The 27,049-nt window shown below is 40.7% G+C and overlaps 1 protein-coding gene across 9 annotated transcripts in view; it reads left to right on the top strand.

Moving 5' to 3' along the window:
- The window catches only part of CHCHD6 (coiled-coil-helix-coiled-coil-helix domain containing 6), a 115,868-nt gene that overhangs the window by 4,720 nt on the left and 84,099 nt on the right, over window positions 1-27,049 (top strand). For all 9 annotated transcript variants that reach the window (XR_005827770.1, XR_005827769.1, XM_040593350.1 and 6 more), the window contains 2 exons: window positions 27-96; window positions 2,228-2,372. Coding sequence is in view for 7 of the 9 variants with exons in the window: in XM_040593350.1 (XP_040449284.1) it covers window positions 27-96; window positions 2,228-2,372 (215 nt within the window). In the remaining 2 variants the exon portion in view is untranslated. The remainder of the gene's footprint in view (window positions 1-26; window positions 97-2,227; window positions 2,373-27,049) is intronic.

Below are 27,049 nucleotides of genomic sequence, written 5' to 3'. Positions count from 1 at the left end.
TTGTCACAAGTTTCTATTCTTTCTAGGAATCCAGCCACCAATGGCGAGTGACTCTGGTCAGAAGTCTTCTGCTGCAGAGCAGGAACTGTATAGGAGGTGAGGTGAAGTTCTTGAAAAAGACAATAGTTTAACTCCTTTTGGGCTGTGTATGTATATATATTTTACTTCAAGCACAATGACTTTATGTTTTAATGCCCGAGAATCCCCTTTTTCAGTTAAGGGTTGTGGAAGACACTTTTTTAGCTTAGCCAAAAGAAACAGTCAGGAGAACTGTGGACAGGACTACAGAAAACTTGTGTCTGATGTGCATTGCAAGATCGGTGGAGTATAATTGAGTACAGTTGCCTTTTCTGGGAGAAATGAAGGAGTCTAAGTGTTTGATACTTCCCTTACAGATCTAAAGTAATCATAAAAATAACCTAAAATAATCATATCCATCTTATGTATCTGATTCCATTCCTCCTCCTTTTGCTAGACTTGGACATAATGACTGTCAACTAGTACTAGAGTGCTATGAATTTTTCATCCAAGGGTACTTTAATTTATTAAGATAGAAATACCTGTAAAGATGGGGGTAAGGGTGAGGAAAAAACACTGCAGAAAAAACCTGTCCTCTTTTCTGTAAGAGCCACAGCAGTCTCCTCCCAGTTCTAGGCATTGCAGGGCAGTGAGAGCCTCATTTCCATGTAACTCAGTAGTTTTTTGTGTTAAACTGCTGGCCTGATCTGTCTGTGCATATTTAAAGATGCTGTAAAGATTGTTTTTTTCCTGTTCTTTCTTTTGCTGCTCTGATGGTGTCTTTACTGTGCTTCTGTCTAGGTAACAATGAAAATCAGTCTGTCTGTGCATGGTGTTCAAACCTGTTAAAATCTGTTGCGTCAGTCACACTGTCCTTAGGAAAGTCAGAGGTGCAACCAAGGAAAGTCTCTGGATAGGTGGTTTGCTTTCTAGGGGACTGTGGAATTGAAGTTGCTGGCAGTTTTCAGTGCTGAGCTGCTCAACTGCATCCCAAATACCTGATCTGGGAAAGGAGAGGTAGGGGCAGAAATGCAGGGAAAGGTCAGCAGGGAAAACAAGAAAGGGAGGAGCAGCTTGTATGTGTGTGGCCCAACTACAGAACCAGAACCAGGCCTGGATGGTCTGAATTGCAGCCTGAGAAAGTTTGTGGATGATAACAAATGGAAGGAGTCGTCACTGTGCTGGAGAGTAACGCTGCAACTTGGAGGGACCTCGGCAAGCTAGAGGCATGGGAGAAGAGAGGCTGAGGGGTCTGTGTTGGCTTAGCCTGGTGAAGAAGGGCGATGTTATTTTTTCAAGTTCCTCAAATAGTGAAAAAGAGACAGTGACAGACTGTTCTCAGAGGTGCACACTGAAAGGACAAGAGGCAAGGGACACAGATACAGCAAGGAAATTCTGCCTGGGTATTGGGGTGTCTGGGTGGGTGGGTGAGGAGAAACCCCGAACAGTGAGTGCACTGAAGCACTGGAACAGGTTGCACCAAAAAGACATAGAATCTCCAGTCTTAGAGATCATCAGTAGGTGACTGGAGAAGGCCCTGAGCGACCTGATCTAATCTGAAGTTAGTACTGTTTTGAGCAGAAGGCTGGAATATATAACCTTCAAAGGTCCTGTCTAACCAAGTTTATTTTGTGATTAATTTCATGCTAATTTCTGTTTGCTTGCATGTGGAATTTCCAAGGCTTGAATTGTACAACATTTCCTTCATGGCAGTCTGAGATTCAATTGACCAGATTATGGATGGGGCAAGGCTGCTTCTCTGTGCTGTTGCTGCATGCATTTTATGTGATTTCCTTTCCTTTGTAGAGCAGAAGAGCAGCGCTGTCAGATAGGCTAACTCCTTTTGTTGCTGTACGTCCCATGATCTTTTCCAAAGCAGTATCTATTTATCTAGCTAACTACTTTCTATTCTCATTGTTTTCAGATGATAGTAAGTACTTACTAGAGCTGCATATAACTGAAGTATAAACTTATGGTGCTAAGCCTACTGTTACTGCCAGAGCTGTACCTCACCAAAGTTACAGGTCATGTTTAAAGTTTGTTGGACTTTCGAATTCCTGCTGATAATGGAGGGGCTGTGAGCAGGTTTTGTCAGATAGATTATGGATTTGTGTTTCGGCTCTAGGTAGGGATAGTCTATGCTAAGCCATGACTCTGTTGCCAGAAGGCTGCTGATCATCTTCTCTGTTTGCCTTTGGTGCTCGTACAGGTATGAGCAAGAGCAGGCACTGGTCCAAGAGGAGTTGCTCCGGCTCGCCAAAAGAGAAAGGGAAGCAGCCAATGAGGCCTTGAATACTGCCCTTCAGCGGGAAAGGAGCACCACTAATGAAGAGAGGCAGAGAGTGGCTCAGCTGGTGAGTAACAAAAAACTCCAGTACATTTCCATGCAAGACAGGCTAAAATATCTCTGCTTGAGGACATTCGTTAAATGTCACTTGTGTGATCAGCTTAGAAGCTTTGGTTTAGGCTGAAACACCCGTCACCACCTAATTCATCATTTGATGTTTGGCTCACAGTGTAGCTGGCGAACTACGTTTGCAGCATGTCATGCAGTGATGCTAAGGCCAAACTTGCAGGGAAAGGCTTAAGCAATGACTGTGCTGGGGAGAGCTTTACCTGTGCAGGTCAGTGCGGTGTGTGTATATGGGGTTGTTGCTTGAGCTAGAGAGAGTGCTAAAAATATCAAGTGTTAAGTATTGTAACATTTTGAAGAAGGCTTAAGATTGTTTTTTAGGGACCAGGAAGCATAAACCCCTTTTGCACATACCAATGACTCCCAAAATGATCTGTTATTGCCCAGTAGGCAGACCTGTTTTTGGGGACTTCTTACCACAGCCTTTACTATTAGTCAGGCACCTTGGTGTTGCTGGGATAACCCGTTGAGTTACTGTCATACTGGTGCTGAGAAGAGCAGTGAGGGGTAGGCAGAAGTAGAGTGAGGTGAGGCCGAGTAGAGCAAAAGGCTTGTGTCACTGTGGTAGATTGGAGTTGTCATTGGTGCATAATATTCACATGATACTATTTTGTATTGTTTTCTTTTGAATACTAACATTACTATGGCAATGGTAAATGCCTGTAAACAATACAGAGTCTTACTGGAACTGCCACTTATTCCTGACCTGCAGTGGTATGAGGCGTCGGGGTGTGGCAGTGAGGTAGGACCTATGCTTGCCACAGTGAGATCAAACTGCCTGTTCATTTAGACTGTGATGTTGAAGCTTTGAGAGAACTAGACTCAGAGTAATTCTCCTTGCCTGGTACACACTGAAAGGATGGTTTAGTGAGAGGACAGGCTTGAGTAATGATAGTCCTTACTGTGTTCCTTCCATGCCACTGATCTGTTGCATGCACTTGATTTAAATGAAGAATCCTTCTATAAGCATGTTTTTTCTATACATTGAATGCTAACTGGCATGGCTTACCTAGGCATGTGACTTGTCTGTGAAGCATTTTGTGGTTATGACATGAAGGTGTTGGAGGGGACTGAATAAATAAAATTTATACAAGAATGGCCGTAGTGGTTCAGACAGAAGGTCCTTCTCGCTATAGTGCATCTCTGACAGTGATCCATAGCAACTGTTTAAGGAGAGCATGGGAACAGAGCAGATGTATAGCAGTATTTCCCACCTTATACCCTTGCAACTTCTGCTGTTCTGGGGCTTAGAGGCCCCTTCAGCAAGAGGTTCTATTTTCACCTTGGTGATTAACAGTCCTTAATGAAATTGTCCTCCATGAATTCATCTGTCTGTGTTTTTGTACCCATTTGTGCTTTTTGACTCCATGATAATGTTTGTATGTGGTTGGATTGGTAGGTCTCTGAGATTGCTTTCCTGGATATAGCTTGTGAATGTCTGCTGTGTCATAGGAAGTTTCCTCTTGGTGGGTTGTACCCTAACCACGAGAAGTTGCGTGATTGCTGAGCTTTAGAATAGTGATGTGTGAGGCAGGCGACTGCTGTTCCTTTGCATAGGACATCTGGGTCATCAGATGCAGTACCAACTCTCTTTCCAGTAGAAAGAGAATATTCCCTTTATGAATGTAATTAACTGACTTCTGTAAAGAGATGGGGGAAGAAGCTAGTGGATGTGGCTCAGCTCAGAAGTAGGGCCTTGCCCTTCTGCAGTGAGCTGTAGAGTAATCCGGGAGAAATGTGACTAGCAGATTCAGGCAATATTTGTGAAGTGTAAAGAGGGAGCCTCTAAAATGAGTTGTGACCTGACCACTAACATTCAAAAGCTGTTCTGTTATCTGAATCAGCTTTTAATCCTGCAGTGTCACATACCCAGATATTGCATACTTGATGCTCTGCAAAAATGTGATCAGGCTCTCCTTGTGTAACCCATAAAGATAAGATAGTGACCACATAGTGTTAGCCCAGAACATAGTACAAGAATGAGAAACTGTTAAATTTAATTGCTCTTTAATTATCTCTTGATCAGTCATAAATTTAAGATCCTTAAAAATGGAATAGTCTAGTCTGTCCTTGCAAAGATGAGGTCAAAGCTATCGTTTATTGACTTCTAGATGTCTTCCTAAGCAGGAACTGTTTTTGCCAGTCTTTTAAATTATTGGAATCCCTATCAGACCTGCTTTATCTTAGCTACAGTTCCCTTTTGGGCATGGTTGTGTTATTGTATTGACTCAATCCTGCTCAATTTGTATCTGTCTATTGTATAGCAGTATTGGTTTCTTCCTTTATTTGGAATAAGGCTTGAAGTTTCTTGCTCACTCTTCTGCTTTTTAGCCTTAACACATGAGGCAAATAATGGGTGTGAGCTGCTTTTTCATCTCCTTTGTGTCAGTCTTCTCTTTCAGGTAGAAGGTAGTAGTAGAGCTTAAGGTACCTAGTGGTAGTCCAGGTGCAGATGCCGCTTGTAATGATCTGCTTAAATTTATAAGGGAACAACTTCCAGGTTTTTTGTTGTTGTGACCTGCTAGGGAAGGCAGAGAAAAATGGGGCAACTCCCATGGAAAAAAATAACAAATGGATAATTTGCTTTTAGCAGCACTTAATTTAGTGAAAATTGAAAATCATGCCACATATAATTAGAAAGGTTTGGTCTGTGTATTTATTTATTTATTTAATATTTTCAGTAAGACCTTGAGCTGCCCTGTGCCCTTAACATATAAATAGTTCGATGATTAGTAGCCTTTTCTTGTACAGTTGTCACCAGTAGTGCTGCAATAATCTCCTTTAACCTTACCACTTGTAGACCATAAATCCAAGTATGATAGCTGTATTTTGAAATGATTTCATTTTGATTGTGCTGAACGTCACTTGTAATTTAATCTGTTCTTTATGATTTTTATTCACTGACTTTATTATTGGCAGTATTGCTATGGAGCACTTCGTCAGTCTTATTATATAGTGCACATTCCTGAAGAGAGTGTAGACTAGAGCTAACCTTTGATAAGGAGCTTGCTGGCAGCTTCTGGGGCCAGTTACTTCATCATTTATGGGGAAGGGTGCAGATTAAAGCTTACTGTTGTTTTTTTGTGGGTTCTGTGTTTTGTTGTTGTGGTGGTGTGTGTGTGTTTTTTTTTTTGTTTTTGGTGTTTTGTTTTTTTTTTTTGTTTCCTTCTTGAAGGGGTGCACTGATACAAGAAGCATTTAGAGTTAAGTATCTGGGTCCTGTTCTACGTTTTTCTTTTGATTCTTTTTTTAATGCTTTGAACAAGGTACTTAGCTTTTAGATACCTTATGTTTTGAGTAAAACTTAAAGTTTTAGTTTAAGAAGCAAAACAGCTCTGTAAGTAGAAACAGTGCAGCATTCACTTCTCTCTTTGAATATGTTTTTTGATTAACCATGGGGGACTGGCTTGAATGGAAATTGTCTGCTAAGCTGCTGCAGAAGGACTCTTACATGTTTGTTTCAAAGATAAAATGTTTTGTTTGTTTGTACAGCACTGCAGGATTGTGGTCTGGCTGGACTCTGAATAATTTAATGCTGTGGGTACTTAGAATACAACAAGGATTATATGTACAGTATTCACAGCAGGGCCTGGGGTGTTTAATGCTTGTAGCATGCTTTCAGTCTCATGTAAAATATCCAAGAATTAATACAGCTATCTTTATATCCTTTTTTATTTCTAGCATGAGGGACTTCCAAAGTTGTCATATTCAACTTACTTAATTGCTTCACTGTGTTGTGAATAATCTCACCTTTCCCCTGTACCAAGAGTCTTTCCTTTTTTACTTCCAATTAATCAAAACCTCTTTTCTCAACTTCTCAGTTCTTTTGGCTTTCTTTTTTTCTCCTTCTTACCAACAAAAGAAACTTTGCAAGCAAAGCTGCTCTTTTTTCTCCTTTCTGCTTTTGTAATCTCTTAAGGCTGCACAGCATGTGCAGCATATGCATCATGAGCCTCTTGGAGCCAGTGACTCCCTGCCTGATGGTTTTTGCTGGAACCTTTGAGACAAATCAATGTGGAATGGAGATGGAGAAAAGCAGAAGCTGGGGGGGGGTGGAGAATAAACGCGATTAAGCGAAGACATCTCATTACTACTCTAGAAAGGGAGGATTATAACTTATAAAATAGGAGGATCTCATTTAGGGGCCATGTCTGCCTCTGTTATCAGGACAGAGGGAGAGCAAATAGAATAAATGAAATTAATACTTTGAAAAGAAGCATTACCCGGATTTGAGAATTGGTCTAATATGATTTGTGCAAAGCTCTGAAGTTCTTATCTCCCCATTTAATACCCCTTGGATAATGGCTTTGTCAGAGTTATTGACCAAAAGTCATCATCTTCCTTCCCACTTTGAAAGAATGAATTCAGAAATGGGGTAATGGCAGGACAAACTTTGCACCATGATTAGCTTTTTCAGACAAGATTGATGGGCGTTGGTTGCTGCATGGAAAGAGACTGGACACAGAATTCCTAAATTGCTGGGAGTGTTTCCAGCTATTGATGATGGACAGCTTACTATTCCCAGTGTTCCTGGTCATGCCCTGCTCACTGGCTTGCTGGATGGCAACCTGTGCTTTCTGGTGGCTCCAACATTGCACTGTTGTGATTAGTGTGGCCCAGAATATACATGTGGGAGGAAATACAAGGATTTAGGATTTGTCTCTGGTTGCTCCAGTAGCTGATTATAATTGGTTGTAGGCTGTCAGATTCTTTCTGATGATTTCTTGCTCAGAAATAATCTCTTTGCTCTTCAGAGCCTTTCATTTCCTCTTGTTGATTCAGGAGAGAAGGGCAGAAGGAAGAACGCATGGCTGGGAATGTCTTTTCATCAGAGCAGTGGGTTTTGATACTGGTGTCATTCGTGAATGTGGGATTCTGAACTTTTGGGCTTTGCCTGTGGCATACTTTAGACACTTCCACCCTTTCTTTAGTGTATATTGATCTGCTGACACTTTAACTGATATGTTTTCTTCTCCATTTCTAGGAATGTGGAGGTAGAATTGCTTAAAATTGCTGAAAGCAGCATAAACAGCCCATCCATAGGTTGTTACAATGGAGGAGAATTTTGGTGGTAGTTGGGGAGTGACCAGGTGGAGTAGTGATATCAAATGTTTAATAAAATTGAATGTATTGTTAGTGTTTTTTTTTGGCCTTGTAAGGGTAGAGAAATGATCCAATTGGCCCATTCATGGAAAGTTTTCTATAGATTTCTGGTCATTGATGAAGCTTCGAGCCAATCTTGCTTACATTTTGTTGCTGTTAATTGCCCACTGTTGTTGAGCAGTAGTATCAACTGTAGATGCAGCTGAGCTGGTACTGAAGATGGTTTTAGAAATGGTGCTGAACATCTTTTAGTTTTGTTAAGGCTTCCATTTCCTTTGTGATAAGCTGGGGATCAGCTTCATCCTGGCTGATTAGCCATAGGTAAGCGTCTCTAGATTAGACTGGGGTTTTGTTGTGCTTAATCTCCTATCGTTGTGACGAGCTGGAGTGCTCGGCTGAGGTCCGGTAGTAGCATGGTGTTGGCATGGGGCCATCAGTGAAGTGAGACTGCTGCTTTTGAGGTCAGGCCTCTGTCATCAAAACTTGTCATTTTTTCCTCCCTGTTTGTTTGAGTTGATGTAATTAAAAGTATTCTGTCTATGAGCTTTGGGTTATTGTCTGGATACTGTTCACATCAGGGCCAGTTTTGTTGGTGCTGTTTGCTCTGTACCTAAAATGTAGCACACTGAGCTAAAACCCTTCTCTTTGTAAGTTGGAAGCCTATGTGTAGGAAATGAGTTCGTTCTGGGAGGAGGCATTACTAACACAAATCTTGGGATTTAGTGTTTAATAGCTCTAATTTCTGCAAATAATTCTTGATTGAAGTTTTTTGTGGGTGAAGCAAAAACATTGATTAAATCAGAAGGTATGGAGGCTTGTTTTAAATAATGCAAAATGAGGAAAAAGCCCATTTAGTTACTTTTCTCGAAGTTTGATTTTCATTGATGTTACAGCGATTAGCAACACATATGTACATGTGTTTATTAAAGGAATGGCACCTTTTTTCAGATTAATTTTTGTTTTCTTTAGAAAATGACTGGTGCATGTAGTTACTAGTACATTAATTCCTACATACAGTGTGGGTACCACCAGTTGTGGGGGCAGTAGCTCTTGATGATTGTTGTTCCTTCCAGTTTGACTGTTTGCAGAGCATTCACATACTGTGTGTCGATGCTTTTGTACCTACTCTTACTGCAAGCAAAACCAGCTAGGGAGCTCTGACTAGGTTAGCAGAAGTGGTGTTGTCTTTGACTAGAAGTTGCAATGCAGTTGTTCTCAATTGCTTTCACTAGTTGAATAGAACTGCCTTTTAAATGTGTTGATACAATGGAAAGATGGGTTTTTTGGTTTAAGCCTTAATGATTTGTTACAAAGTGTTGCAAGCTATTGATTAAATAGCTAGGCTGAGTAACTTCAGACCTTGTTTCTCCTATCCCCCTCATTCTTTTGTCTGGGCTAGGAGATACTTGCAGACTTCCCTTTGAAGAAAGTTTATTAGTGTAGATCTTTTAAAGTTAGTGGTCTGTTATTCTGTAGTCTTTGGCCAGAACATCCATCCTTCCCCTCACCCCATTTGTGTTCCTTTTTGGCTGCTACCTTCTACTATAGAAGTGGGTGCCTTGTGCGATGCAGGAATTACTACTTTTAAATGTTTAACGGTTTCATAAAGGGTTCTCTGCAGAAAGTAATCTTGCAGTATTAAATGGTGGACTTAGGAAAGGTTTGCATTAAATTTAAGCTTGGCATGGTGAGAATCTACATATCTTCTAGCCTCCAGCAAGCTATTAACTTCTGTCTCTGGAGCATCAGTGAGGTCTAAATTTAACTGTGTACTGCAATGAACCCTGAATGTGAAAACAAAGCCAAGCCAACTCCTCTTTCTCAATCTTCTTTTGAGGGAAGGTAAAGGTGTTTTCTGGCTAAAGGTAAGATGCTGCATATGTATTCATTATTTTCCCTGCTACTGCTACTATGATTTGTCAGACATTCATAGCATTTTTTTTTAACAACCTCCAATTTCTGCAGCTAGTCTTTTATCTCCTGACTGAAGGTTAATTTGTGTTTCGAGAGGTTTTGCAGATTTCAGCAGCCGATGGTCGTTTGAGCTTCTCATTTTTGTAGTCTCTTGGGCTAAGGGACCTTATCACAGGGTTGGTCTATTTTTAAATCCTACAGCTGCAACAAATTGAAGCTGTCTGTGGTGCTGCCTGCTTCCCCTGTCTTGCCTTCAATTCTTTTGTGCCCATATTTCACACGTTTTGTTTTTTTTTGTTGTCTGCCAAGTTCATATGCTCCACAGAAACTTCTTCCAGATTCATTTGTTCTGACTTACGATTATTGTAAAGCTATTCAATCATTTAAAAAGCAATAGATAAGATTAGCCTTCCTTTCCCCCTATCTATAACTACAAAATATTAAGCTCATAAAGAAATAAGAGAATAATATGCTGATATTTTTCCATGAGTGGTCCAGCAAAGCTAGTACACTGGGTTTTGTTTGTTGTGGGTTTTGTTTTGTTTTGTTTTGTTTTTTTACTGCCAGACTACTGTAGAGTAGCAAAATGCTGCTCTAATTTTGCAGCTAATTTTGGGGGCATAAGCAACAGAGATTTGGTAATGCATCAGGATGTTTCAGTAGCCTTTCCTTTCCCATTAGCCAGTATTAGTCAATCCTATGAGCCAGTATTAGTGAAATGTGGTATGGTTTGTGGTATGAGATTGTCATAGGTGTAAAGGCTGAGACTGTTTTAAGAATATAGTTCCCACTAGCTTGGTTAAACCTTATTTTTGGATTAGGATTTTGCTTGTCTGTGTTTGGAGTGTTTGGAATATTACATCTATCTAACTTCGTATTTGGTGATAGCTTTCCAATATTCATTGTATTCTATCTAAAATATGATGGTGTTTGAATCTTGGATCAATGATCTTTGATTACTGAAAATTCTCCTGATGTTTCTGTCGCAAAGTGTTACTTAAAAAGAGAGCAAGATTATGAATTTAAAGGGCTAATATAATAGCTAGGAAATAAATTTGCAGTAAATGAAAACCTTTGCTCTTGCACTCTCAGATGATGGGGATGTGAGGTAGGTGACCTGCCACTGGATGTTGTTTCTGTCATATTTCTGAAATGCCATGAAAACTAGCGTTGGTGCTTCCACCAACACCTTTTCTTGGAACCTTAACATGTCTTGATGCAATCCTTGTTGACAAGAGGGGTGGTACAGATGGTATGTGATGTGGGCAGAGTGTTCCACACTGGGCAGTGGTATGAGAAACGGTGCAGGGTTCATTCTGGGTCTTAATAAGAAAGACTGACAAATGGGTTAATGAAATAGCTGTTTTAATAAGACAGAATAAAAAGAAGATTATAGATAGCAAGTTAATCTTACATCCCTTCAGGTGGTGGGACCCCTGCTTTCATGCAGCACTGGATAGACCCCTGGATGGATTTTCCTATGGCATGCTGTGCAAATGGAGAGGTTCTGCCTTTTTTTGTCACTTGAGCAATTATATTATTACTCTGTGAAGTATATATTATTACTCTGAGAAAACAACTCTGTGAAGGATGTTCCCATAAGAACATTTTGCTACTCTTTTTAGATAATAGCACGGTCCCGCAGAGGCCGGTAGTGATGGTCAGCTGCTGCAGACTCCTCTGTGGAGGTACCTTGCCAAGGTGCCTGTGCAGCACCGGACAGGCCTGATGGTCATGCTGTATCTGTATGTCCAGCATGGCACGGGCCTGCGCCTGCTCAGGTTAACTGGTCTGGGGATCACCACCCCCTCGATGCACAGTCGCCACCCAGTCAGGATCACTACATCTACCCTTCATGCAGTTTTTACCTTTCTCAAAGATAGCTAAGTTACAGATTATATTAGCAAGCTGTTCAGCTAATATGAAGTTTCCTGATGGGCTGGAATGTTACTGGTGTGGTAACAGCTGTCAGTGCACAGCACAGACCAGTGCGGGGTATTCCAGGGGGTTCCCATACAGCAGCTGTTCATAGTAACATACGGGCTTCTCAAGCTCCAAGTACCAGGCCCAACAGAGCAGATGTGTCCTGTTCAAGATCACATTTTCTCAAATAACGATGTTTTCACATTGTCTCTCGATACAAATAGTTTTGTTGGGTCATACTGGAAGATGAAGCTGAGTCTACATGGTGTGATGGAAGAAATCAAAATAAGCACCAATATTAATTCTTTATTTCTAACCTTAAAGAAGAGTTAAAGCAAGTTGATATGAAGAGTAAATTTTGCTGAGGCTTTTTCCAGTTTGTTTATACCCTCTGCTACAGATGGGCATCCTCAAACTTGCTTCTATTTGCTGATGAAGTTTATTTTCATTCTTGTTTGCTTCCCTCTCTCTGTCTTTTAACTTTCCCCAAACTGCAGGACTGTTTGCTCCTGCTGCTTCTTCTTGTTGGTGGCGTTATCAGGCATGTGTACAGCGGGTGAGATTGCAAACGCCACTGTTCTCTGGGATTCTAAGGATCAGACAATGTTTTACACGCCGTCCCATTCTCTAGCTGGCTGGTTGGACATGATGTTGGTACCTTATCTTCACGCTGACACACACTGGACATTAATAGAAATACATTGCTGAGGCACATGTGTGGAATTTCAAGCAGCCTTTCTAGCTGTGCTTTAGATAGTCTATTGTGTGCTTAACCTCTTGGAAGAGGTTTTGATGAGAAACGCATAATGTTAACTCTTGGGCAGCTGGGTGGACTTACTACAGTCAGCATAATATCCTCCTAATTGCATGCTGCTTATGTATTTTGGAGTTTCAGCGGTTTTAAACCTATCTTTCCATGACCAATATTTCTGCTTCCTAATGCAAATTTTCAGGGAAGAAATAGGTATGTGTATTGCATGTGGGGAGGAGGTAGGAAATATGTGCTGTAGAGGGAAGTGAGCTGCCAGCATCCTTGTTTAGCTTTGTCTGAAGTCTGTTCCTGAATTATTTTTGGCTCTGATTACCTTACATCAAATAAAAAAATGACCTGGATGCAACTGCTGCTATTTGCCAGGAATTCCTTCTGCTTTTGGAGCACATCAGAATTGTTATTGTTTCCTTTGTACTATATATGTATACTTTCTCTACTTGTTTGTGACGACCATCTGCAATTATCTGTATTATTTATGAGTCCCGAGTAAAACATGACGGGAAGTAGCTTCTTAAAAGGGACTGTACTGAGGGAGAGGAAATGAGCTGATGACTTTCTCTTTGATTTTTGTTTAGACAATGAAAATAGAACACCTGCGAGCTTATGAGGGAGGGAAGGAATTAGGAGAGTTAGCTGGCTTTTTTTCCTGTCTGTGTGTTACATTGGGGGTTTAGAGCCTTTTTAGCCTTGAAGACTTTGTGATAATGGGCAAACTTGAAGAATGATGCAGTAGGAGTTGAGGGTAAAAATTGATCAAACAGACAGATAGATCAGGGCAATGTATAATTACTGTCCAAAAGAAAAAAGCTCCATAGTTTAATACCTGCTTGAGTAGTACATTAGACTAAGGATACATTCGTTAAATAACCAGTGCCTTTCCAATTAAGACTGAGAGCTTGCCACGTACATTGACTGAATCTTCAGCTTTTGCCATGGAAAAAGTGGTTTGCTGTTTAGCAGATGACTTCAAGCCCCTTTCTTTTCTATATAGGCTTGTATCTCTTCTCTCTCCTTTTCCCTTCTCTCTAGAGTCTGAGCGGAATGGCTGTCTTCCTCAGTGTTCATCTTGCTATAGCTGTAATTGGCACTGCCAACTGAAACTGTGACTCCCTTCTATAGTTTCTGAACTTCCAATACACAAACGGTTCCTTACAATAGTTGTCTTCCCAGCTGAAGGCCTGACCAATCAGTCATTTTGTATTTTCATATGATATGCTCTCCAAGTTTAACAGCTAAATCTGGAATAAGGGGGATTGGGTATAAGGATGTGTTAAAAAAAAAACAAAAAACAAACCAAAACAAACAACCCCATAAACCCCCCCCAAAAACAAACCAACAAAAACAAAACAAAGAACAAACCACCACAAAACAAAACATAGCAGTACTTCAAAAAAATAAACAAAACCAAAACCACAACGATAACAAAAACTAAGTCAGCTGCAAATAAACTTGCATGTTTCTTAAACCCTCTTCTCTAGCTTTTCAGGGTAAAAGATTTTTGTTTCAGGAACAAAATATGAAAAAGCATGAGAAGTTTAAACTGCAAAGCCAACTAGTATTTTAATGATACTGAATGTCAGTGTGGTCTACAGTTTTTCATCATGTAAAAAGTTGCACGCACACACACACACCTAGCCAGTGTGCCTCTTCCTGTTCAAGGCTCAGCATTTTGCAGTGTAATTTTTCTAAGCTTTGTGCAACTGAAGGTTATCATAGGGTTCTATTAAAAAAACCCCAACAAACTGCAAGCTACTTGCCTGTGATTTCCTGTTATACAGCAAAAAGAGGTGGTTCTCTGGTCAAGTAAGAATTTGACAGTGTTCCTGTACTGGTAACAGAAGTGGGATGCGTCAACACCTTTTCCTATCTGATTGCTTTTCAGAAGCCAGGTCTCAGGTCACTCTGCCCTTTTTCCAGATTGTGATGAACGTCTAAATGCAGTCTTGAAGCTGTTGCCAGCCACTTGCATTTTCTTTTCTCTAGAACAGTTCAGTAGTAGTTCATCAAATTTTATGCATCTGGGGTAAAAAATAAGAGTTTTAATTGTAATTAATCTTAGAGTACTAGTTTGTGCCCAAATTAAGTGGGGACCAGTAGCCGTGTTCCTGTTCCAATAATGTCATTCTGCCATAGCAGGCTCATTTTCCAAGGTTAATAAGGAATGTTTTAAGGCACCTGGAGGGAAAGGAGCTCTAACGGCCTTAGCTGCCATTCTCCTCGGTGTAGATGGGACTAGGTGGTTGATAAATACTTTGACGCCTCAGGCCTTGCAAATGCACGTTGCTCCCTTAGGAAAGAAAGTAGTTCCAGGGGTACCATGGTGTTCTTCAGGCGGGATTGAAGCAGCTAGACAGAATAGATTTCCTCCAGCACCAGTCTCACTAACATGAATTTTAACCCCTCTTAATTTCTGTGTTTTGCTGTCAAGTATCCTGGTGGGCAGGTAATGGTAGATGAAAGATTTTTCTGACTGTGTGTGCATGCCAGTGCAGGCAGAATTTTGCCTTGTTTGCACATGTGTTTAGAAGTTACATCTGCTTGTTGCACGAGAAATATGTCTTACTGGGTATTCTCAAACTGTAGTAAAAATTCACATCTTTGTAAGAACGAATAATAAACTTCTGTATAATCAGACTAATTTGCTATTGTTGCTCCTTGGCCAGCAGATGTTGCTGTTGAGCTTGGTTAGGCTTCACCGTAGCGTTCAGCAAGTCACTTGCCTCTTTTAAGAGCTATGATGTAGACGGATTCGGAACTAAGTTTCCTACTTGATAATTCATGTCATCTACTGGTAAGTCAATATACTGTCCAGAGACTTACGGTACATCTTGCGCACACGTGTGTGTATATAAATAAATGATATTAGCATGTCTATTTTGACCAGTGCATTATTTTTTTCTCTTCATTACTGACTCTGAATTCTTATGAAACTTTTTGCTTCATTAGCAAAGCGGGTTTGATTTGTTTATTTTAAAATTATTTTTGAGGTAGGGAGTTTGTTGGATTTTCAAGTGAGCCTTTAAAACATGATGCTGCAAATAGAGTCTAATAAACAATCCATAAACAGCATATGCTCATTAATACCCTTTGAATTTAGTGTCTGTGAAAATCTATTACCTGCCTCATGCAGAACCTGGGAGACGTATTATGTGTTTTATTTGGGGTTAAAATCACAGCTCAGCCCGGTGGCTGCTCTGTGTGTTGGTCTTGCAGACCCTGTGCTCTGCTCCTCAGTTCTTTGGGATGTGATTCTAGCTGTAGTACTTTTATTTTGGAACAAAGATTTTTAATGTGCATCTCTGTTGCGTGCCAGTGATGATGCCTGAGTTCATACTCTTTTCCTGTGGTGTGATCACTTTTGCAGCAGCAGTATTTCCTGAAGATGGCACTGAAGGTACATCCATGAAGACTCCTTTCCAGGGGTGGACCTGCAACTGCTGAGCCCTCAAATTGCTTGCATACCAATGAAATGTCACAAAGTTTTTTTTCTTATTTGTTTTCATTCTGTCTCTAGCTTCTCCAACAGTTACCATAATATTTTTCAGGATGAGCTTACACTAAGTTTTTGAAGTTCATTGGTTTCTATAGAAATACAACATTTAGAGTTGTGAGGCCACTATGTACTGACAGAGTTTACGAACTGGAGATGTATGTTGAATCGGCCTGCTTCTGTCTTTCATTTTCTCACCATGCTTCCTGGGGCTTGCTTTCATGCTTTAATGCATGGATTTAGCAGCTTGTGAGGTTGCTGTGTGTTCCAGCTGCAGAGTGGAGGACAAGGCTGTTGGGAAGGCAATGCAGGTTTCCACACAAATTAGGTAGTATGTTTTCAGCCACCTCAAATTTCTCTTTGGTCTTCAGCTCTCTGGTTGGTTTCTAGTAGTACTTGGAGGGGTAGATAACTGCTGCTGAGAGTTGGTGTGGTTTGAGAAGTGGTGGGAGGATAGTGGCAGATGCTGTCCTAATGACATCTTGTGCTCTCTATCAAAACTAATGTCACTGCCTCTATTCTTCAGATCCTCTTTAAGATTCACTGTTTTGACCTACATCCCAGCCTTCTAATTGGATAAAACCTACAAAACCTGGTCTGTAAAAATTGGCTATAGTATCTGTGTCCCTTTGGTTTTGACTGTCTGCAGTCAGACTATGTAGACTGCCTAAGAAGGGCTGTACTGAAAAACCAGTGGAGTTTCTTTCGGTAGAAGTTTGGGATGTGTATGCAGTGCTTTTGTAGAGGCAGTATCTCAGGTCAGTCTTCACTGATATTGTAGGTTTCTGACTGATCTGAGTCATTTGGAGTTTAAAACATAAAGATGATCTAGCTGGCCTTGGAAAAAATGAATTACTGCTTTGAAGGCAGAATCTTCTCTTAAGGGCTAAGTTGGTGGTTGGCTGGAATCCCTGCAGATTTTTGGGGAGATTTTTATCTTTTCATCTGTTTTCAAGAAGGAGAAACGAGTTATAAAAACCACTTAAAGGTTCAGTTAAGATTTATTCTGGCTGCGTAACTGCCTCCCATAATAACTTTAATATGCATCATCCTGAAACTCCTAATTGGCCCTGGTGTTGGCAGGGCTTTCAGACCCAGCAGAATCTCCAATGTTCAGCAGCTTTTAGGAAGGATTGTAGCCAGAGAAGCACAAAAGATGAAATGGCTGCCTTATAAATTCTGACTGACCTTGAGAGTCCTTGTTTTAACAAGCAGGAGGACGCTGTTGAGAGCCATCTAGATAAGAGCAGTAGTGGGAGTGTGCGTAGGTACGCAATTGTTGAGGCAAGAGGGGAAGATGGGGGAAGACCTTGTGGGCTTGGTGGGAGGAGGTGGTTTTGTTGTGGGCTATGTACCTACCTACACTGTTGTTTCTGTTCTTGGTTGGAGTCTTGTCTGTACTGACACTGATTAAAAATGGTTGGTTTTTTTGTTTTGTTTTGGTTTTTTTTTTTGTCTGATGGATGGTTGTGGGGGTGGGCTATGGAAGGTCTGTGGGTTGAAGTAATCCATTTCATCAATTAGTGTCTTTATTTAAGAAATGATCCCAGTCAGTTGTTCTTCAGTAATTAGTGACTGACTGGTCCTGTGTGGATGCTCGTCAGACAGATCAGAGCCTGAATGACCAGGGAGGCTGAAATTTTCTTTAGCTTCTTCTCTGCTCCCCTTGTGCCTGGATGGGCAGGAAAGCCTGCCAGGCTGCTGTGGTATCATACCGTTTTTGTGAACGATGGAGGACTGTCATTCTTGCTCTCCTGGGCTGTCAGTTGAGCACCTTTGGTAGACCCTAAATTCCCTTTAAAACAAAACAGTTGGCTTAATTTATTTCATTCTATTAAGTAATTTCACTGCTAATACATAATTTTCTACAGCAGTGATGCTTGTCTATGCTTTAATTATCACAAAGCTGCACAATTCCCCCTCCCCCCTGCCTGGAAGCTGTCACTTGTGCACGGTGGTTTTGCAGAGGTAAGTGTGTAATACATGGCAGTGCTTTGGGTCTCACACAGTACTTGGGCAGTTGCTGATTGCTAAATGTAGGTAATAGAAGAGGCAAGGATTTTGGTCTGTCTATTAGTGGCTCTTACCCCTGTGGAATGAGAGATGCTGGGAAGGAAAAAGCTTATCAAAACTTCATAATAAGGGTTTGAAGACAAAGATGTGAGTGAGTGCTGATTGGAGGCATTAAGCTTACAGGTGTTAGGAAAATTTGGAAGCCCAAGTAATGTAGGAAATGAATCATTCGTGATCCTGGGCAGGAGCCCGGGAGCCCTGATTTTGTTTGAGAAAGATTCTTTGTATTTCTTTTCTCCTCCTCCCCGCCCCAGCTTTGTTACTCTCTTTTTGGTAAACAGACACTCGGCGTGCAGAAGAGCCCAGTAAAAGCCTTTGATCCAGCCAGGAAGTGCAACTGAGTTACAGGGTATTTACTGATAAACTGGGAGAAGATACATACTCCAGTGAAATACCTGCTATTTCTCAACACCACACTCTCTTGTTTGTGAAGGTGTGATTTTTGTTAACAGAGGACAGGGTCCTATCTGAACAGAGGGCATGTGGGCAACGTGATACTTGCGTTGCTGGAAAGTAACGGTCTGTTTGGGAGAGATTTCTAAACCCTTGGGGCTCATAATTGTGCTTGCCTTGTTTCACAGAGTTGAGAGAAGTGGGTTGTAGACACCTTACTTAACTTGCAGTGATGCACAGAGGTTTGTGGATGTAGAATACCTGGAGCATGTGTCAAAAATATAGCAAATCTTGAGAGGGACCTGATAGAAATGAGGACAGTATGAGGAAGCAAAGCCTGTTTATTATCTTATAATAGATGGAAATGAGGCCATTTATTGGTGTTATCTGCTGGAAGAGGCATTCTGTTAACTACCTTTGTTTGGAACGCTGACCAAGATGTGCAATACGTAATTGTGCTGCAGCTTCCATCCTGACTTCATTCTTAGGATGGAAATTACTCTCTTTCACATACAAAAGCATTGAATTATTTTCCTGTATTGTTATGATGGAGGCAATTTCTGGTTGCTGACTGGCAGGAATGAGGAGGGGAGGACTGTACAGCTTGTGTGGCAACACATCCTCAGTCCCTACGTATCTGTTGTGCTTGGCTGGCAGCAGTAGCACCTGTTTGAGCAAGATTTCTTTGGCCTAGAAGCACATTGTATATTTTCTTTGGCCGAAGGACATAGTCTTAAGTATGTCACTTGAAGACCTCACAGCTTGCTGAGCTCTGAATCTTTCCATCAATCTCATACTTATTTTTTATGGTATTTATCACCATAATGTTTTATGTACTTTTCAGATAAGTAAACTGGCATAATATGGTGGTCAGTTTGATGACTTGTCTTCCTCTTGGGAAAGGACGTTATATTAAGAATTCTGCTTCCTGCAGGAGGTCATATGCTCAGCCCACAGTAATTTAGTCTGAGAACTTTTTCTTTCTGGTAACCTGAACACTTTTGACAATTTTCAAAATGTCTCTTCTCTAAATACTGTTGGTTGAAATACTTTTCCACACCTGGCAATGAATGCTCACTATAAGAAAGATCTTATAGTGGCAGAACTAATACCCAGAACCATGGGCTTGGTTTTTGAATTTGTTTAAAGCATGCTTGAAAAATTTCCCATAAGAGTATGGACGTAAATACTGCCTTAGTGGCTTTTTTGACTCATCTTATGGAAAGCACTTGCCAGGTTTGAAGTTTCCATGAGCTTATGTTAGTTAGTTCTCTGGATCTGTACTCTCACCTTTGTAATATACATGCCAAGTAGGAATGAGATGAGATGAGACTCTTAAAATTTTTAGTTCATGAAAAGACACAAAAAACCCCCGGGGAGGTGAGGAGAAAGCCCTTAATGGTGGTGATGGAGCTCATTGCCTCAGTTCTCCTGGCTGATGTGAGTGAGATACAAGTGGAGGGAGCATTCCTTATCCACATGACAAGGGAGATTGTTTGGACACTGTGATGGAGCTGCTAGGGGAAAGGGTGAGTGAATGATCCTCATGGGGCACAGTGTGGGGGGAAACCCCAATGGGAAAAAAAAAGGCACTTCCTGGCTCTGTGTGTGCATGTGATGCTTTTGCCTCCTGGAGTTTGCTGGCAGGTGTGGAGAGAAAGGATCCCAGCCTGGCAAGTCAGCCACCAGTGTGGCTGATGATTAATTGCCCTTTTTAAATTGCAATTATGTCAGTCATAGAACCCGTGAATATTAATTCCCAATTTGCTGCTTGAAAAACTGAATGATGATGAGACTGGTCCGTTTTACCGATGTCTCAGAAGCGGGCTGAGTGCTGCAGCCAGCAGTTACTACTGAAAGGAAAGGCTGCTGCGAGTCTTTGCGTTGTTTTGTGTGTCTTGCCTCTTCTTTTTTAGTGTTTCCATTCCCTCTTTCAGAATCCTTCTGGTGCTTACAGCAAGTTTTCCACACTGACAGTAGTAGGTGGCAGGCTGACACCTAGAGTGAGTTAATTACTGCAAGCAATATTAGTTCCCTGGATTTGGTGGATGGCTTTCCACCATTCGCTGCTGCTTCCCGAGTCCCTTAGAGACTTAAGAATGAAAGAGGGATTGCTTTTTTGCTGCTCCAGCTCTTTCCCTTCATCTCAAATGTGTGTAACCTTTCATTCCATTATACTTAGATCTTTTGAGATAATTTTCTGATTGTGCCATCTTGGAAGGATATTAACAGGCAAGCATCAGTACACTGTGACTGTTCTCTTTTCAGTAATCTGCACAAATACATGGATGATGAAAATCTTTGTTTCTTCTGCGGTTTGGGTCTCTGTTATCAGTCATGATCCTGTCTGGTATTTTCAGCATGAATCAGGAAAAAATATGGCATCTTGCTTGTATTTTAGTTTTCTTGGAATAGTAGTTATCTCAAGACGTGTTGTCATGATATGTTGATATTTGCTGAGATCTTTGAAGGTGAGTAGTATGGTGTGTTTTTAGAAAACAAAAATAAAACCCTTCAGAACTCTCTGGTTGTTTAGTTCCTGATGTGTTTTTGGTTCTTAAAACTTTGTGTTTCTTTTAAAACTTTTCCAAGATTTCAATTATAAGTGACTTCACTTACATATTTCATTGTTTGTTTCTGGGGTTGGTATATGCTGAGTTATCAAACTGACTTAATGGTTTTTAAGAAACAGGTGGTGGAAGTTGCACAAAAATTGTCTCCACTCTTGGTTCTGCTTATAGTTGTACATTTTGTGTGGCCAGTAAAAGTTGACTGTTTCCTGAAAGATTTTCAAAATGGAAGCACTCGAGCTGAAAGTGTTGGGCATGTGAATGGGAACTAATCACTTTAGTTAATTACTGTAGTTACTGTCCCACTGAATTAAAGGCACGATGTGATAACCCCCACAAAAGCAAGGGATGGGATTTGCAGGCAACGACAGGTTGCTTCAAGTTCTGTGCCAGACTGCTAGGGAGAGGCTAGAAAAAAATTAGATGCAGCAGAGAACAGGAAAAAATGGTTTAAATTTTTGCTTGGTGTTGTCCTTTCCTGGAAGAAAGGAATGTAGCAGCCAGTCAAGTGTGTTTCAGTGAAGACTTCTTACCAGCCTGAAAAGACATTGAGGGTGGCCCCAGGTTTAGCGCTTCATTCTGGCTTTTCTGTTTTCCCCATTTTTGAGCTTTTATAATTGAATGTTAAATTGCTCATTTTCATTGGACTCTTTAATTTTGGAAGGCTCCAAACAGTCTTGTATTGCTGCGGTTGCCCTTTGAGGTGAAAATGAAATGTTTTATTTTATGAAACAAGAATGTTGACTAGACACAGCCCTTTAACAACCAAGTTAGCTTCTTGTCACTAGTTCTTGTAGGTGTTATTTTTATCCTCCTTCTTCTGTTCGCGGAATTCTCAGTAGTGTCTGAGATACAGAAGTTTCCATTGCGCAGTAGGACTAGACTGAACAAAAGCTTTAGTCTCCATTTCTGTTGAAGTAGTGTCTGTTTTACCCCAAAATGCTTTGAAAGCTTTTTTTTGTCATCAGGAACTGAGCTTCACTTTCATATTGCTCGCCTTCAGGGTCATATTCCCTAGCTAAATGGGTACTCTAAACATTGATTTTATTTAATTAGAATAGTTTTGAAATATATATTTTTTTTGTTCTTAAGTTGTTTTAGTAGGATTTGTTTCTGTAGGGCACCTTAGCAGGACACATTACAAACTCTCCCTACAAGATATACTGCCAAGATATTCCCTGTTTTAGGTGGCAGCCCAGCAGACAAGTATGTAGCCTGCTGCACAGTGGTGTAAGGTGTTGTACACTCATTCTGTTGACACAAGGTGCAAATATCAGCTCTCATTCAAGAAGTGCCAAGGGAAAGTCACATTTAAAGACCATGTGGGCTCAGGGGTGATTTCTGGCTTTAACAGCCTGTCTAGCTATGCAGCGAGGGGGAGTGGTATGATACTCCACTGATTTATCTTGAAAAGGAGTTTAAGGATATCTGGCCGGGAACTGGAGGTTCATGTTCAGAAAGTTAAGTCATTTTGGATCTGAATATGCAGATTATTGCCATTGTGTCAGTAATTTTGATAGTTGGGGACTGAGAACAGAAACTAAAACTTGAAATGGCTCTCTGCCTTGTTGTAAGAAGTAAAGAATTGACTGTAACTTGTAATGTGACTTGAGAAAACAACCAGTGTTGTAGAAAGCTTGGGAGGAGAAGGGAGTCTGCTCTTGTCCGTTAATATGTTTTTATTGTGTGTGTGTGTGTGTGTTTTGCCCCCCACCGATGTCATGTTAGCAGACCTTGTCCTTTTTACTTAGCAATTCCAGTGCTTGTGAGTTCAAGGTAAGCTCTGCTTCCTCTGGGGCTGTGGTCTGAAAAGTATCCTGCTCTTACTGCTCAAGCACTGTGACCAGGGTGAAGAGGAAGGTGGGGGCAGAGGAAGATGACTTCAGCTGCTGCCTGTCTCATTTCTGTCAATGTAAAGAGCTTTACAGATTCGAGTAATATTTTGCAATTGAGTTTCTCTTTTAAAGACACTCTGATGCTAATGTTGATTTAATAAGGTTCTCTCATTCTCTCTCCTTGCTTAATTTGAAACATCTAATTTTGTGCTTCACAGTTCTGAACACAGAATTAGTGAGGGAAGAAGAGCCGGAGGCAGGAGGAGCGGAGTGCCACACCAGAAGTTGCCAGGGGAGATTGATTCAATAGAGAGAAAAGGTGCAAAAGGTTATATGACCACAGTTCAGAACAACGTGATGGTGATACTAATGAGAAGAAAAGCTTGATCCTTTAAAATGTTTTAAGGGTTCTGTGGGTGTATAACCAATACTAAATGGAAAAGGGAGCAGTGGACTGTTGGTTTCTTGGAGTGGATTTTTCTTTTGTTTTTATATGTATCTTTTATATATATATATATGACAGGCAGGAAGGAGAATGTTATGAAATCAATAAGGTTTGAAAGGTTTTTATTTTAAAGACTGTTTTGATGAGTGTGGCATTTATTTTAAAAAATGCTGAGAGATTATGAGAGATTGTGAATTCAATCTTGCTAGTTTATTTTGTCTGCACCTGAATGTTTGGTGTTTTTCTGCTTTAATTTTATGCTTGCGGAACAAGCTATGGACCTCCTTGGACATTTTAATTCCTTTGTTGTCCTGGGGATAGATGTAAACTCCCCAAAGCCACAGTTCCAAAAGGCTGTCTAAAATATTGTACAAATAATAGTAGTAATGCAAGCTTTTTCCTTTTCCTTCTGCTTTCTTAGCGTACCTTTCCTCTGCCTCTTAGGAAACTACTCCTATGCGACAGAGTTGAATCCTAATTTGCCTCTTGCTTGAGTCGGATGACAGTTCTTCACACAACTGAGTGGACAGTGTAAAAGGAGTACAAGTTACGTTCAGCTTAGTTTTATGATAAGCTGCCAAACACTTTTAATTGAGAACGTCATTAAATCACAAGAAAATCCACAGGGAAAAAATAGGCCTTTGCAGTGAATACTTCATAGATGGAGTTTATGGTTTTCAGTGGTGGCCAGGGCCATGATCTGCTCCTTGCTGTTGGAGCTTGGTGAAAGCTGCAGTGAAGTCCCACCACAGAATCTCCAGAAAACTGTCCCAAGTACTGGAAGCAGCCTGTGGATGACAATCTTTGCCCGTGTTTCTTCCATTCCATGGCCTTGGTCAGAAGTATCCCTTTCCTGCCTCAGATTCTTGTATAACACCTCCCACTTCCTTTTTCTTCTGACACTTGTTTCTGGTAATAGCTGAACTTCTTCCAGTTGCTTCTACTGAATTTGATAGCTAATACTGGATTGTACAGAGTTATCTCAAACATTTAGTTGGGGAGTGTACTTCATTCCTTATGCAGACCTGCTTGGTTTTAGGGCCAGCTGTTAATATAGATTCTAAAAAACGCCTGAACCTACCTTCAAGGATTTCTTTCTCCCTGACTTTCAGTGCCTATAGTGACTAATCTCCAGGAATATTTATCAAATCACTTGCCTGTCTGGTTATTTCTAGTCTACTGCACTGGTCAACTTGTTTGATCAATAAATCAATCAACAGGTTCTTAAAATTACTTTCATTGACTTTGGAGGTGTAGCATACAAGAAGAGCTCACAGAAAGTAAATGATGTATGTGCCCCAACTATAATTAGAGAGCAAACAGTGTGGAGATATGCTAGTAAATAGTATCTACTACAATAAATACAGCAATCTGTCTGTAAGGTTCTGTGATGCTCTGAGCTGAATTGACTCTTTCAATTTGCAAACTCATGAAGCATGAATCTTAGCTCTGTCAGGTCATCTGACTGCTATATTTAGAGCATATGCTATTTTAAAGCTGAATTTCAAGCTTCTTGCTTTTGATCAAAAGGTCCAGGAGTAAATAATTCTCTGGTTCCTTAGCATAGAGTCATAGAATGGTTTGGGTTGAAAGACCTTAAAGTTCACCTATCACCAATCCCTCTGCCATGGGCAGGGACACCTTCCACTAGACCAGTCTGCTCAAAGCCCCATCCAACCTGGCCCTGAACACTTCCAGGGTCAGGGCATCCACAGCTGCTCTGGGCAAACTGTTCTTGCCACCCTCGCAGTAAATAATTTCTTCCTGATACCTAATCTAAATCTACCCTCTTTCAGTTTAAAGTTATTACCCCTTGTCCTATCACTACATGCCCTTGTAAAAAGCATGTAGCATGATTTTTGAGCTTCAAGAGCTCCACTACGAGTGACGTTTTGTTGTCTTTTCCTAAGGAAAATTCCTCAAACTGCTTAACTCTTCATGCTACCTCTATACCCTATGCAGTCTGTAGCCTGTTCTTCACGGCAGCAGTAACACCTGGTTTGTGATCCTTGCTGAGAGACTACCAGGTACTGCTCCTTCGTAGAAAGACAGAATGCTCTCCCCATGCCCTGGATTTTTACAAGCCATCTCCTTTGAGCAAGAGTCTGTTCCCTTGCCCAGTAAATGGGGATTGAATCAGCATTGAATTCTTGTAGTTCTTACAAATGTTGAGCACTTGCACAATGTGGAAAACTGCTGTTTGCAAATTGTCCTATCAAATGGAAATCAAAATTTTGCTGGCAGTGACATAGATTTGCAGGTTGCTCTTGATACAGTCATGCCCTGGAGATAGCAATATAAAAATAAAGAATACAGTTTTACAATAGCCTGAAATCCTTGTTGTTGCTGAATCTCCACTCTTCTTTTTGCAGATGATTTCATTATGATGTACTTGGACTTCATTAAAAGATGAACCTTGCAGCATTTTCTCTGATCACAGCCTTGTGAGGAGCTGAGAGTGCATGTATTCCAGAGCCACTATATTCTCTTCCTAAAACACACAGTGGGTTGCAAGTGCTTTGGAAGCAAGAATCAGAGTCTCTAGTGGACGTTTTGTCTATAGCTCAAAACCACAACTTAATTGGCAGCCTTTTCATAACACTGACTGTGGCCTAGGATGTAGGGAATGCTGCAGGCGAAGACTGAGGTACGTTTTCAGAACTGGTTGTAGGGCAATTTAGTGCTGACTGCCTATCTTTATTTAGTGATCATAGAAATGAAGGGGATAGTAGTGAAGTTCCTCACTTCTATATTTTTTTTTTCCTTGGGCAGTCTGATTAGTGTTTCTACATGGTTTTGGCTCCATTATACTCTCTAGGTAACACCTTACTACAAGGATGGTTGTGTATGTGTACTAGCCTAGGCCATTTATTTTGACCTGAGTCCCCCATGCTTTTTTTTGGCCCTTTCTGTAAGGCTTTGAAATCCACTTGATACATACTAAATATTGATTACTGTATATCTTTCCCACATATATCTTGGCAAACTGGTAGGTTGGATTCTGCCCCCGGAAAGGTACTAAGCCTGTTAACGCTGTGTGAAGTGTGCTTTGCATGTGTCCGGGATGAAAGAGCAGGGAGAATGGGAGAACTTACAAGTCTGTCAAAGTGGGTGAAAATGAAGTTCGAAAGTGCACCTGATTTTCCACCTGCAGAAGGGATTTGTAGAGATGGGATACATGATCATGACTGAAGGCTTTCCAGAATTTTCTTACTTAAGCATGTAATTAAGACAGTCGTTGCCTGTATTAAAAAGCAACCCCAAAGTCAACTGTATTTCTCTTAAACTGTATAGTTTTTGAGATAATATTTTAAAAAATAAACTAGATTCTAATCTTGTAGCCGGAAATCTGTATTCACTGTACTATGCTAAACCTGGTGCCTATAAATATCTCTTTTGTTCAGAGGCAGGTAAAAATTGCATGTAGTGTCTAGGAGCAAATGTGGGAAGGGAATTCCTGAACTCATGTGGTTCATCATTTTTACAGCTTGGAGGCACATGGGTTGATGATGCATGTAATCTTGATTTTTTTTCTTTTAACTGTTTCTCCCCCCCCCCAAAACAGTGGTTGTATTTGAAGTACTATGTTTGACTCGGAAGCTAATATATTTGGTATTTAAGAATCTGGCAAGGGAAAGCTATGTCCCCATATGCATGCACAGAAATGAGATTGGGATGTAGGTATGCGTAACTGTTATTTTCTTCCGTCTGTCCTATCCCTAGAAAGCCATATGCCACCCTTAGGCTTGCATAATGGGAGTCTGTATTAATGATTATGAGCTAGAAATAATCCAAGAAGAGTTGAGTGGCCTTTAATTCTAGCTTTATGAGAAAATACCTCATTGACTCAGTAGGGTCTGAAATATTTTCTGGGATAGAAAGTCATAATTAATGCAGAATTTCATGATGCCTTCTCTGGAGGTTTTTTCTTTTTTGCTCAATTGGTCAGGGACTTGGAGATTCTTATGTCTAACAGGCAGAGTAGGAATTTAAGCAAGGAGGTAAAAATTTAGAGGGAGCTGTTGACTCACCTGCTACCAGAAATAAGCATCGTGAGCATCCATCTCTAGAGAGCCTACGCTTTGCAAGATTTCTATAGA

The sequence above is a fragment of the Falco naumanni genome, chromosome 4 (assembly GCF_017639655.2).
Source record: "Falco naumanni isolate bFalNau1 chromosome 4, bFalNau1.pat, whole genome shotgun sequence".
NCBI lineage: Eukaryota > Metazoa > Chordata > Aves > Falconiformes > Falconidae > Falco > Falco naumanni.
Note: the sequence above shows the minus strand (reverse complement) of the source record. Positions and strands in the feature narration are given on the sequence as shown.